We start from the raw sequence: 12,527 nt of genomic DNA, 5'->3' as shown, positions 1-12,527 counted from the left end.
CTACTCCAATTACAGCTTAAAATAGGCATTTAAATGGAATTTATGTTGATTCCTGTGATATTTCAATAGCCAATATTTGTTAGAAATCAAAAGTACTTCAAAACAGGTTGTATGGAAAAAAATCATGGTATATTATAGAAGATGGAGTCAATTGGTAAAGCAAGAATCAAGCATTGCCCAAGATAAGTAATAAAGGTGCACAATTTGTTGAGACTAGACAGAGGTAGATGACATAGACCATGAAACCTGAAATGACAGTCTAACCTGGAAATAGAGAAAAGCTAGGCAATTTAGTATTTCTTTAGTGTCAAAAATGCTCAAATCACCCTTCTCCTCCCTGCACATCCACTACAAAATCAAACCAGCCATCTTTGTAGAGACACGAGAAAACTAAACAAAAATTATCAGAGGTTCTGATGTGGAGCAAATCAAGAATCAACCCCTGTCCCTTGCAGATATTTCACAACCATCTGCCTGAGATCAGAGCTATGCAGAAGTCCAGATTGTTGTCAGTGGTTCAAGGGTGGGGAAATTTGAAAACTGCCTCCTTCCCATTATTTGTTTCAAGTATCTCAGTCAGACACCCATATGAGCGTCAGTGAGAGGAAAAGGAAAATAGAGAAGCAGAGAACTAAGAATGCACAGCTACTCTGATGTAAAGCAAATCGGAAACAACCATATGGTCTTTGCATTCATAGATCTAGCAAACACATATTCCAGTGCAAGAGAACATTAGACGAAGCCCAGGTTTTGCAGATTCTGGAACATCAGATTGCTTATTTCCAAAGTCATGTTTCTCCAGGAGACAGTGTAGAGTAAGGGTGCGCAGACACCAGCAGAGACACTGTGGCTGAGCACTCCTCAGTTCACCAGTACAGGGAGACCCAGAGGTACTCTGATACAACTGTGGTCCTGCACCTGTAGCTGTTAACACTAGGTGGCAGCACTGGAGGGCAAGTCCTCCAGGTTCCAGTAGATGCAGAAAACTTTGATTCGAAATTCCCAGCAAGAGCCTATTCTGTGGCAGGAATCTTCACAAGAGATCCAGCATACACCTGAGTGTGAGCTAATATATACCAGATTTATATAGTACTCACAAAATTTAACAATAAAATAATCTCTGAGAGGATGGGGATAGAAGAACCAATCTCTCGTATGTGGGAGCAAAAATAATGAGATTTAAAAAATGATCAATGATAACTCAGCATAAAACTGTACCTGTAGGACAGAGTTTGTTAAGGGGGCAGGTGGGGAGGATAAAAGCAAGGAACTGTGGGGTGTGGGGGGTGCGGGGGTGGGCGGGATATCCGGGAGGTGTACTGTGGGTTTTGTTTTTGGTGGTAGGATATGGGCACTGGTGAAGGGATGGTTGTTTCAGCATTGTATGACTAAGACTTAAGCCTGAAAGTATTGTAATTTCCCACATGGTGATTCAATAAAATAAAATTCTTATCAAAAAAGAAAAAATAAAGCAAGGAACTGAGAGTAGGCCTGAGGATAGCTGGTGTCCTGATGGAGACAGGACTATCAACATTGTGTTTCTAAAGGATTGCCATGCCAGTATTTGAAATAAATTTTCCAAAATATCACAAAATAAATATATGAATAGCAGTAACTGGTATTTCTCTTTTATTTTATTCATTATTTGATTTTAACTAAGAGTGCAAATTGTTTCTTCATTTGACTATAATAATAATAGTTGCTTATCTGGATATCTTCTAAGAAAATCAAAGTCTGAAAATAGATTCTCTCAATCTCATTTTTGTTATAATTGCATTATTAAGCCTTCTTTAAAATCATCTTTCCATACAAAGTTTCCTTCAAATATATTTTACTCTTTTGTATGTAACTTATTTTTTCCAAGCTTTAAGACTTTATTTTTAACAGAAGCAATCATTCATTTATTCCACAGTTTCTTCACGGCATTTTTCACTTCCTTATTTCGGAAAGCATAAATCAAAGGATTGAGAAAGGGAGTTAGCACTGTATAGAACATCTCTACTAGTTTATCAAAGGAGAAAGAAGTTGGAGGTCGTGCATATTCGAACATACAAGGGACAAAGAACAAAATCACAACTGTAATGTGAGATCCACAGGTGGACAGGGCTTTCCTCTGTCCTTCAGTGCTGTGGTTTCTCAGGGAGAACAGGATGACCCCATAGGACACCAGCAAAATAGAGAAGATCACGATGCAGAATAATCCACTGTTGGCCACTACCATAAGGCCAAAGGCATAAGTATCAGTGCAGGCAAGCTTCAGTAATGGGTATAAGTCACACATAAAGTGATCAATGACATTGGGTCCACAGAAAGGAAGTTGAAAAGTAAAGAGAATTTGTATAATGGAATGTAGAAAGCCCCCTGCCCAGGCTATTCCAATCAGGATGCCACAGAGTTTTGAGTTCATGATAGTAGTGTAGTGCAAGGGTTTACAGATGGCCACATACCTGTCAAAGGCCATGGCTGTGAGCACAAGCAACTCTGCCCCTGAAAAGAAGTGTGCAGCAAAGATCTGGGTCATACACCCTCCAAAGGAGATGGTTTTCTTCTCAGAGACACAGTCTATGATCATTTTGGGGGCACTGACAGAAGTGACACATGCCTCCAAAAGACACAGATAAGCCAGGAAGAAGTACATTGGGGAGCCCAGGAGTGCTGGACTGTTGAGGACCGTCACCACTATCAGCAGATTGCCACTGACTGTTGCAATGTAGAGGAGCAGAAATATAATGAACACAATTCTCCCAATATGTGGATTCTGTGAAAGCCCCAGGAAGACAAACTCAGTTACAGAGCTCTGGTTTTGCATGATTTCCAGGGAACACATTCAGAGCTATATTGATGCGCATTAGAATCTGCAATTATAAAAATAAAAAGGTCACATCAGGCAAGTTTATTATCATAGACATACTCATTTTTATTCTCCATATGTTGTTTTGTATATCTTTTTGTCACTGAAATCAGAAAAGAATTCTTTTAAAGGTGATAGAATGAGATCAGCAGAAAATGTATTTACTAAGTAATGACACCCTGTGGGATTACATAGAGCTTCTGTAGAGTTACAAACCAACATGTGATATGGTGGGAGGTAATTTCATCTCAGTTGCCAGCCTGGATCACCTGGTCATAGTTCCCTACATTAAATTATTTAAAGGGATTCCAAAGTAATATTTTAGCTCTGAGGAATCAAAGACAGCAATTTGTCTGGATGGGCACCACCCTGGAATTCCAGACAGCAGAAACATGACGTCCCTGATCAGGAGATGCCTTATCTAGAGAGGGAAAAAGTTGCAAATGCTCTTTAAAATCACTGACAACCCCCGTTTTCTTAATCAGATTATTAATCTATAATTTATATTTTTCATTAACTAAAAGTTCAGATTAGGAACGTAGGGCTTTTGAATTATCAAATCTAGCCATAATATTATTTTGGATAGCTAAAACTAACGTACCTGTATAATATAAAATATTATGCTATAGTTTAAAATATTGTAAGCTTTCCACATCGAGTATTGCTGTGACTCCAGACATAGCCGTTCATTATAACTTCTTTGACATCAATTGTGACTACTTTCTCTTTACTCCTAGAGGAAGTAACTGATTCTGTTCATGCTCATCCCAAAAGATGTCTTGAACTTTCATTTCTTGAAAATGTAGCTTTTTTAACATGCTTGAGTGCTTTAAGGATGACTCAGGTCCCTGCATCCATAATTTCTGGACTTTAGTCCTATTTTATGTTTGTGAACTTGAAATGCTTATTCTTTCAGTACCACCACAATTTTCTTATCTATTTTCACATACAAAAATAAAAAGAATTATTCTAGGGTTTAAATAATAAATAATTCAGAAATTTACATATTAATTATAAGTATATATAACATTCAAAGTTATATGAAATATTAATTTTATTATAACTTTTTGCTATTTTGTATCAATCAGTATGTTCTACGTGCATTTACATATACTCTAATACTCATATCTGTAGCACTATAGCACTGTCATCCCATTGTTCATCGATTTGCTCAAGCGGGCACCAGTTACGTCTCCATTGTGAGACTTATTACTGTTTTTTTTCCTTTTTTTTTAATTGAATCACCATGTGGAAAGTTACAAAGCTTTCAGGATTAAGTCTCAGCTATACAATGCTCAAACACCCATTCCTTCACCAGTGCACATATTCCACCACCAAGAACCACAGTATACCTCCCCCCCATCCCCACAACCCTCGGCCCCCCACCCCACCTGTGTAGCTGATAAAAGTAAAGAGAAAGTAAAGTGTTACTATTTTTGGCAAATAAAATACGCTACAGGTAGCTTGTCAGGCTCTGCCTGAAGGCAGGATACTCTCGGTAGCTTGCGGGATCTCTGAAATGATGGAAGAATCGAAGCTGGGTCAGCTGCGTGCAAGGCCAACGCCTTACCCGCTGTGCTATGGCTCCAGTCCAATACTCATATCAGTCACATTAAATTAGTGACATTCAAGAAATAGTATATCTCCCAAAATGTGTTTCACAAATCTGTTATATCTAGAACTAGAAATCATAACTTACATCAACGGTCTTTTTTGTGTTCATGTCTAGATAGACATAATTCTTTACGTGACCATCTGAAAATAGTCCCTATCCTTTTATGATTTATACCTAAGTACATTCATATTTAAAATTTTGATAAATACACAGGCTTTATTTTTTGTTTTTCTTGATTTTTTTATTTTAAGGTCGAGATAAAGACACAATAACTGTAAAAACATCTCAGATTCTGCCATGTAAATATGTCTGATTGATCAACTCTAAGCTTATCTATAAAGGTATTTGTATTATCAAATGAATCAAAGAAAAATAAATGGATTCATTTTTAATTGCAAAATACTGCTCTGTGAGTTATATAACTTTTTAATTCATTTTATTCACTTCTTGGTCCCATTTGCCGGGACTTTTTGTGGGGAAAACAAGTAGAATACCTATATAAAAACCTGTTTAAATTATAACAACACTGAACCACAAAGCCCCTTACATGATTATTCTTTATTACATAGACTCAGAAATCTAAAGCACCAGAGTAGGGAAATATTTTTTAGGTGCCTGCTAAATGAAAGAATTGTAAAGAACAAATAAATTACTAAAAAGACAGAAGCAAGATGGTACAAATACTGAATGTCACCTAATATTTATTTAAGTAAAACCTAAAAATTATCAGAAAGGTAGGTTTGTGTTTTGAAATAGTATTTCAGTCACTCTTCCAAATACTTTTTTGTAGTGTACTTGACATTTATTGAATTTTTTAAGTATTATTGAATGCTTTAAGTAAATTAAAGATTGTCTTATTGATAGTAGATGCACAATTTTGTAACATCTCCACCTTTATTCACTTTGTAAATATTATAATCCCAATTTAAAGTGAAGAGTCCTGAGACATATTTCATGTGATTAGCCCAAGTGTTCACAATTAAGTGATAGACATAAGATTCTATTAAACATGAGAGTTGCGTTGTATCATTTATAGTTTTAAATCTAAATTGCAATTTGAAAATCTTCCTTAAAAAAGAAAGGGTGCAAATCACAGATCTTACCGTGTGCCAGTTTATGGAACGCTCTGGTGCTGGCAATCTCTTACTCTCGGTGAATAAATGTGTTCAGAGATTGGCCGACAAGTGAAGGCTGTTTCCAAGTCTAATTCTACATCTCAGAGACAGAGCAAGAGCCGCTCTAGCTGACAATATTTCCTACTGCTTGTGTAGGACTGTCTTGAATATGGTTTGGGTAGGGAGGATATAAGAATTCAGTTTTCTCATTGGTTGATTTCCCACTCGAATTAAAGGATATTTCCCTGAGACATTGGGAACCTATAGAATTGCCTTTTAGTTTTCCCGAGGGTTGGAAATTTCCCAGAAGTATGGTTCTCTAACTAACTAAGACTATTACTTCTGTTTTAGTTCTCTGAAGTATTTGCAAAATATTTATGTCCCTAACCAATTATATTTGTTTATATCCTTTTTGTATTTGTTCCTATGTACTATTTGAAGATTCTTTCATCCCCTTAAGGAATAGAATACTAAGTATACAGAGATGGAATATTGCCTCTGTGCGGTGAAGGTTGAAACATCTGGGTACTTAGAATGCCAGAGCAGAGTTCTGAGGACAAAATCTAACATCAAAATGTAATCTGAAAATAGGTTTTAGTGTGTTAATCTATGTGAATGAAAGAATAATAGAGTTATAAACATGTTATATATATGTTAAATGACTAGGCTGATTTTCTTAGTCCCTGACCTTTATAGTCCACAACTTTGATGCTAAGATACAATTTCTAGACAATAAAGTAATTTTTCTCTTTTCGGTGTTTTGAAATGGATAGTGCTTGGTTTGTTTACTCTAATGGACTGTATGGTGGAACTAAAATTAATGAAAAAACAAATTAGCTCACCAATTCCCTTCATTAACTGGACATTATAATGAGTTTATAACTCATTTTTAGTGCAAAGATGATCTATTTTTTGCATTTTCCTTTAAAGGAGAAGGGTGGAATGATTCTTTACACTGAAATCCAGGAAAAATTTAACTACAGTGTCCTAAGCAATTAGGGACAAGTGATTTCCATTAACAGAAAAATTTGGGGGTAAGCACAGAAGAATTTTATGCTGAAGCTAATGAGGCATAAGAAACTTGAATTTTGATAACTAATTATTGTGAGTATATTAATTTGAGGGAGAGTATACTCCATTTTTTTCAGAAGGTACCCTGAGAATATAGAACCATCACACTTACCTGACAGAACCCACGAAAGATACTTCACAATAACTTAAAAGTCCTACTAGTGTTCCAATAAAAAGTTCTTTAAAATAGTCTGAGTAATACCTAATTTCTACAGTCTAATTATTTCTGACTGTTTGTTTTTGTGAAACACTGACAGTGTTCCATGATTACCCTTGGCTCTGTGCTCAGGGATTACTCCTTAGAGGGACTGAGAAGCTTGTGTGCCGGGGACTGAATCTGTGTACCCACATGCAAGGCAGACACCTTGCCTGCTGTCGTATCTCTCTAGCTCATGATCTAAGTGTCTTTACTGTTCCTATGAAAATATATTTGTTATAGCCACTTGGGGACTTTTGTAGAATTGTATGGTTTATTATTGTTAAGGCGACATCATTAGCAATGGCATAAATATGTTTGCTTTAGGTGGACAAAATACAGTACCTCCATCACCAAGGTATTGAAGACCCCCCCCACCCACTGTCTTTATATCATTTCCAGTCTGCCAGATCTGCCTCCAGTTATCTCCATCCTGACAGGGTAATTTCATGTCTGTTGTCACAGTGCCAGTGTTGATTTTACTTGGCCATTGCCTGCGTTTTATCTGTTCACTTTTATTCATGTATATCACGTGTGAGTAATGTCTAAATATATAATCTATGTACTTTTAAAATTTTATACAAATGATTTTATTTTTTCACCAATAAATTTTAAATGATCTCTCACTATTTATAACTACTAATATTATGGTTTTATAACTATAATATTACGTTTTGCAATGCTAATGGTGACACAGAGCATCAGAGTATCAAATTCTCTCTATCACTGTCCCTATATCTTACTGCCCCTTATTTGACAGACTTTGTTTTCAAGTCCATTGGCAATACCTAAGTGTTTGCTTCTACTGGCCATTGTCTATCCCCTTGTTTTGCTTGTTTAGATTCCACACATGAGCAAGATTGTCTGGTATTTGTCATCCTCATTCTGACTCTTTTCATTTGCAATGACACCCTCTAGTTCCACTTTTGTTCAATTAAATGTACGATTTCTCCTTCACTCAGAAATGAGTAGTATTCAGTTGTGTATTCAGTATAGATCATAGATTTTTATCCATGTATCTATTGTTGGATATGCAGAATGTTTCCAAGTTTCAGCTATTTGAACAGTAATCAATAATTATTCCTGTGTGTGTATCTTTACCAACAAAGTATCTGTGATATTTGTCATAATTGTGATACCTTGGAGTGGGATCACTGGTCATATAGAAGATTTATTTTTATTTTCTGAGAAGTCTGCATGCTGTTTCCATAAAAACTAAACTTCACACAATGCATTCCACAGTAAATGAAATTACATTCTCACTCTACCCTCACCGCCATTTATGGGTTCTGAGGTTATTTTTAATACAATCACCTCAGTGGTGTGTGGTGATAACTCATAGTTGTTTTAGGTTATGTTTCCTTGGTCATCAATGATAATGAGCACTTTGTTGGGGGTACTCCAGGCAGTGCTCAGGAGACCTGGGGGAAACCTTCCTCAATACTTGCTCAAAGGAAATATTGGGTCCCTGCCAGGGGCTGAGGATTTAGAGCTTCTCAGGCTTTGCCAGGCTGAGGATTTTCCAAGCCTCACGTATGGTGCTTAGGAGTCGACGGGGCAACACCCACTGTTTCAAGGAACCTCTGGAGTTAAACCAAGTGATGCTTAGAAGGCCACGTGGTGCCAGTTGTTGAACACAGTCAGGAGCATGGCAGTCCTGTGCCCAACCCTTCTATTCTCTCCCAGCATAATAATGAGCACTTCTCAATGCCTGTTAGTCATATATACACTTACATATGTGTATATATATGTAAATATGTATTTAAATATATATTTTATGAGGAACTGTCTGTTTAAATTTTCTTTAGATTTTTCATGTTTGCTTGCTTTTGCTTTACGTTTTGTGAGTTCTTTATCTATATTGGAAATCAATCTATATTAGATATTTTTATTTGAGAAAATATTCTCCTGTTCAGTAAACTGTCTTTATCTTAGCTGTCATATCTTCTCAGTGATAAAACTTTCCAGCTTGATTTGTTTGTGCGTTGCTTTACTTTCCATTGTGGCTGACTCCTTTAACACTCCTCAGACACCAATATTCACGAAGAATTCTTCTCTGAATTCCCCTATAGATTTTATAGATTCAGGTCTGATAGCAAAGTTTTTAATTCACTTTCAATCACGATTTTTATATGGTATAAGAAAGTAGCTCTTATTTTTTTCATGTGTGTGTATGTGTATGTATGTGTGTGTGTGTGTGTGTGTGTGGTCTTTTCTCTTTGGCTACACTTGGTGGTGCCAGAGGCTTAGTATTGGCTTTGTTATCAGGGATCAGCATTGGAGGTGACTTTGAGTCATGTGTAATGCTGGAAGTCTAACCTGGGTGGGACTCATGAAAGGCAAGTGCCCTACTTGCTATACTATAGCCCTGGCCCTCCAGATGTCTTTCTTTGTTCACAGAATGTAGTCTGATGGCCACCAATGACCACACTATGAGTGCACATTCCCAGAGACACAGATGGAATATCTCTTTGTTAGAAAACAAGCTTTTGTCAGGATAAGATACCAGGAACACAATTGGCCGAGCCTGCAGAGAGGCACAAGCAGGGGTCCCATTGTTAAATATCAGGAGAAAGGAAAGTTAGAGTGATAGTTCAAGCTAGGAGTGCTGAAAAGGATGCAACTTAGTATTCTTTTTATGCCACAATTTCCACAGTCTTCTCCCTCATACTCCATTTCAGAATCCAAACAACCATACTTATAGAGACAAAAAGGAAACTTAGGATGGATTATCAGTGAATATGTTGTGGAACAAGTCAAAAAACAACGCGGCCATTTGTATCATACAATATTTCCTAACCATCTGCACGACATTGAGAACTATCAGAAGTCGGGACTGTCATCAGTGATTCCAGGGTAGAGAAAATCCAAAACTTCCCCCTTCCCAATATTTGGCTGCAATATCAGACATCCCATATGGGGGCGAGAGAGAGAAAAATACAAATAGAAGAAAACTAAGGTATAGCAGCTGCTCTGATGTAAAGCAAGTCTGAAATTACCATCTATTTAAGTCCACATGTATGTATTCCATTGCAAGCGAACATTGGACTAGAGATCAGATCTTTCCAGACTCTGGAATATTAGACTGCTGATAGATAGTTCCCAGTCATGCATTCAGGAGCTAGGATATTCAGCACCTTCGTGAGTGAGTGCTGGGTCAGCTTGGGTTGCAGGGAACTCCTCAGTTCACCAGCGCTGTGGGTGCTCTGACACCACAGCTGTGGACCAAGATATGAACGCTGGGTGGCAGCACTGAGAAGCATGTCACCTAGCTTCCAGCTGATCCAAGAAACCAGTAATTGCAAATTCCCCCAGCAGCCGGGGCTGTGGCAGGGCACTGCATACAGGATCCTGCAGACATCTGAGAATGCGCTAACGAAACAAGATGTATACAGCACTCACAGAGCAAACAACTACATAAAAAAGGGGATAAGAGAAGAAGCCAGGGGCTGGAGTGATAGCACAGCGGGTAGGGCGTTTGCCTTGCAAGCGGCCAACCCGGGTTCGATTCCCAGCACCCCATATGGTCCCCTGAGCACGGTCAGGGGTAATTCCTGAGTGTAGAGCCAGGAGTGACCCCTGAGCATCGCTGGGTGTGACCCAAAAAGAAAAAAAAAAGAGAAGAAGCCAGCTCTTATACGTGGAAGTAAAGCAGTGCTCTATCACTGTCATCCCATTGCTCATAGATTTGCTCGAGCGGGCACCAGTAACATCTCCATTGTGAGATTTGTTGTTACTGTTTTTGGCATATTAAATACGCCCAGGGTAGCTTGCCAGGCTCTCCTAGAGGGGCGGAGGAATCAAACCCGGGTCAACCGTGTGCAAGGCAAACGCCCTACTGCTGTGTTATTGCTCCAGCCCGAGCAAAACGGTAAGGGGATTAAGACATGATCAGTGATTCCTGGCCTTAAGAGTCCACCTGCAGAACTGAGTTTGCTAAGAGCAGGTGTACAGGCAGGATGAAGAGAAGGGCCGAGAACAGTGCAGAGGGATGTTGAGTATGGTGGTGGGTGGGGATTGGCTTTCTAGAAGATTATCAGTATAATATTATAAAAATCTTTGCCAACGTGATATGTGTCCCATAATAAACACCAATCACTAGTATGCGTTTCTCTTTTATTATTTTTATCACTGGATTCTACATAAGAATATAAATGCACTCTTCACATGACTATAATAATGAGTTGCTGATCAGGATATCTAGGAGACTTAGGAGTGTGAAAATGCATTTCCTGAAACTTCTCATTGTGTTTATTGGATTCGTGAGTTCTGTTAAATAGTCCTTCCATACAAAGTTTTCTTCCAAGAGAGTTTACTCTTTCAAATTTAATATTATTTTTTTTTAAACTTTAGGGCTTTATTTTTCAACAGAAACCACCATTAATCTATTCCACAGTTTCCTCATGGCATTTTTCACTTCCTTATTCCTGAAAGTGTAAATTAAGGGATTGAGTAAAGGAGTTAGCACTGTGTAGAATGTCTCCACTATTTTGTCAAAGGAGAAAGATGTTGGAGGCCGTGCATACTCGAATATGCATGGGACAAAGAACAAAACCACAACAGCAACATGAGACCCACAAGTGGAGAGGGCTTTCCTCTGTCCTTCAGTGCTGTGGTTTCTCAGGGAGAACAGGATGACCCCGTAGGACACAAGCAACATACAGAAGATTAAGATGCAAATGAGCCCACTGTTGGCCACCACCAAAAGGCCAAAGACATAAGTATCGGTGCAGGCAAGCTTCAATAAGGGGTACAAGTCACACAAAAAGTGATCAATGACATTGGGTCCACAGAATGGCAGTCGAAAAGTAAAGAGAACTTGTATAATGGAATGCAGAAAGCCCCCTGTCCAGGCCACTCCAATCAGAATGCCACAGAGCCTTGAGTTCATGATAGTAGTGTAGTGCAAGGGTTTGCAGATGGCCACATACCGGTCAAAAGCCATGGCTGTGAGGACAATCACTTCTGTCCCAGATAAGAAGTGGCTAGCGAAGAGCTGGGTCATGCAGCCACGAAAGGAGATGGTTTTCTTCTTATAGAGGGAATCCACAATAATTTTAGGGGTGATAACTGAAGAGAAGCATGCATCCAGGAATGACAGGAAGGCCAGGAAGAAGTACATTGGGGAACCCAAGAGTGTCGGACTGTTGAGGATGGTCGCCACTATCAGCAGATTCCCACAGACAGTGGCTATGTAGATCAACAGAAATATAACAAAGACAATTTTCTGAACATGTGGATTCTGTGAAAGTCCCAGGAGGATAAATTCAGTTACAAAGCTTTGGTTTTGCATAGTTTCCCAGGAAACGCTCAGAGCTACCACACTGAGCATTAGAATCTGCAATTATAAGAATGAAAACGTCACATCAGACCAGTTCATTTTCACAGGCATCCATATGATTGTTTATTTACGGATTCTACACATTTTATAATACTATACATTTTCTTTCATCATTGAAATTATGAAAGCAGAATTTTGTCAAAGGTCATAGTGTCAGATCAAAGAGAAGTGGACTTACTAATTCATAAAATAGTACAAGATAGCTAGGACTTCTGTAGTGGAGCAACCCCACATGTGATAAGATTGGGAAGTACTTTTATCTTGATAAGAAAGTACTTTTATCTTGATTGCCAGCCTGTATCACTTATTTACCAGAATCCATTGTTAATAAAGGTTTT

General features: G+C 38.2%; 2 protein-coding genes across 2 annotated transcripts; both read right to left on the bottom strand.

Annotated features, from left to right (window-relative positions):
• Window positions 1-1,897: 1,897 nt before the first annotated feature.
• LOC129405767 (olfactory receptor 4C15-like) lies at window positions 1,898-2,809 on the bottom strand. Its single transcript, XM_055143135.1, has one exon. It carries the CDS (start codon window positions 2,807-2,809, stop codon window positions 1,898-1,900), a length of 912 nt encoding a protein of 303 aa, XP_054999110.1.
• An 8,396-nt stretch (window positions 2,810-11,205) lies between these two features.
• On the bottom strand, window positions 11,206-12,141 carry LOC101536904 (olfactory receptor 4C15-like). The gene has a single exon (XM_012935859.2). The coding sequence runs from the start codon at window positions 12,139-12,141 to the stop codon at window positions 11,206-11,208; it is 936 nt and encodes a 311-aa protein (XP_012791313.2).
• Between the last annotated feature and the right edge of the window lie 386 nt (window positions 12,142-12,527).

This window comes from Sorex araneus, chromosome 6, assembly GCF_027595985.1.
Source record: "Sorex araneus isolate mSorAra2 chromosome 6, mSorAra2.pri, whole genome shotgun sequence".
NCBI classification, from domain to species: domain Eukaryota; kingdom Metazoa; phylum Chordata; class Mammalia; order Eulipotyphla; family Soricidae; genus Sorex; species Sorex araneus.
The sequence above is the reverse complement of the archived record's forward strand: the minus strand, read 5'-3'. Positions and strand labels throughout refer to the sequence as shown.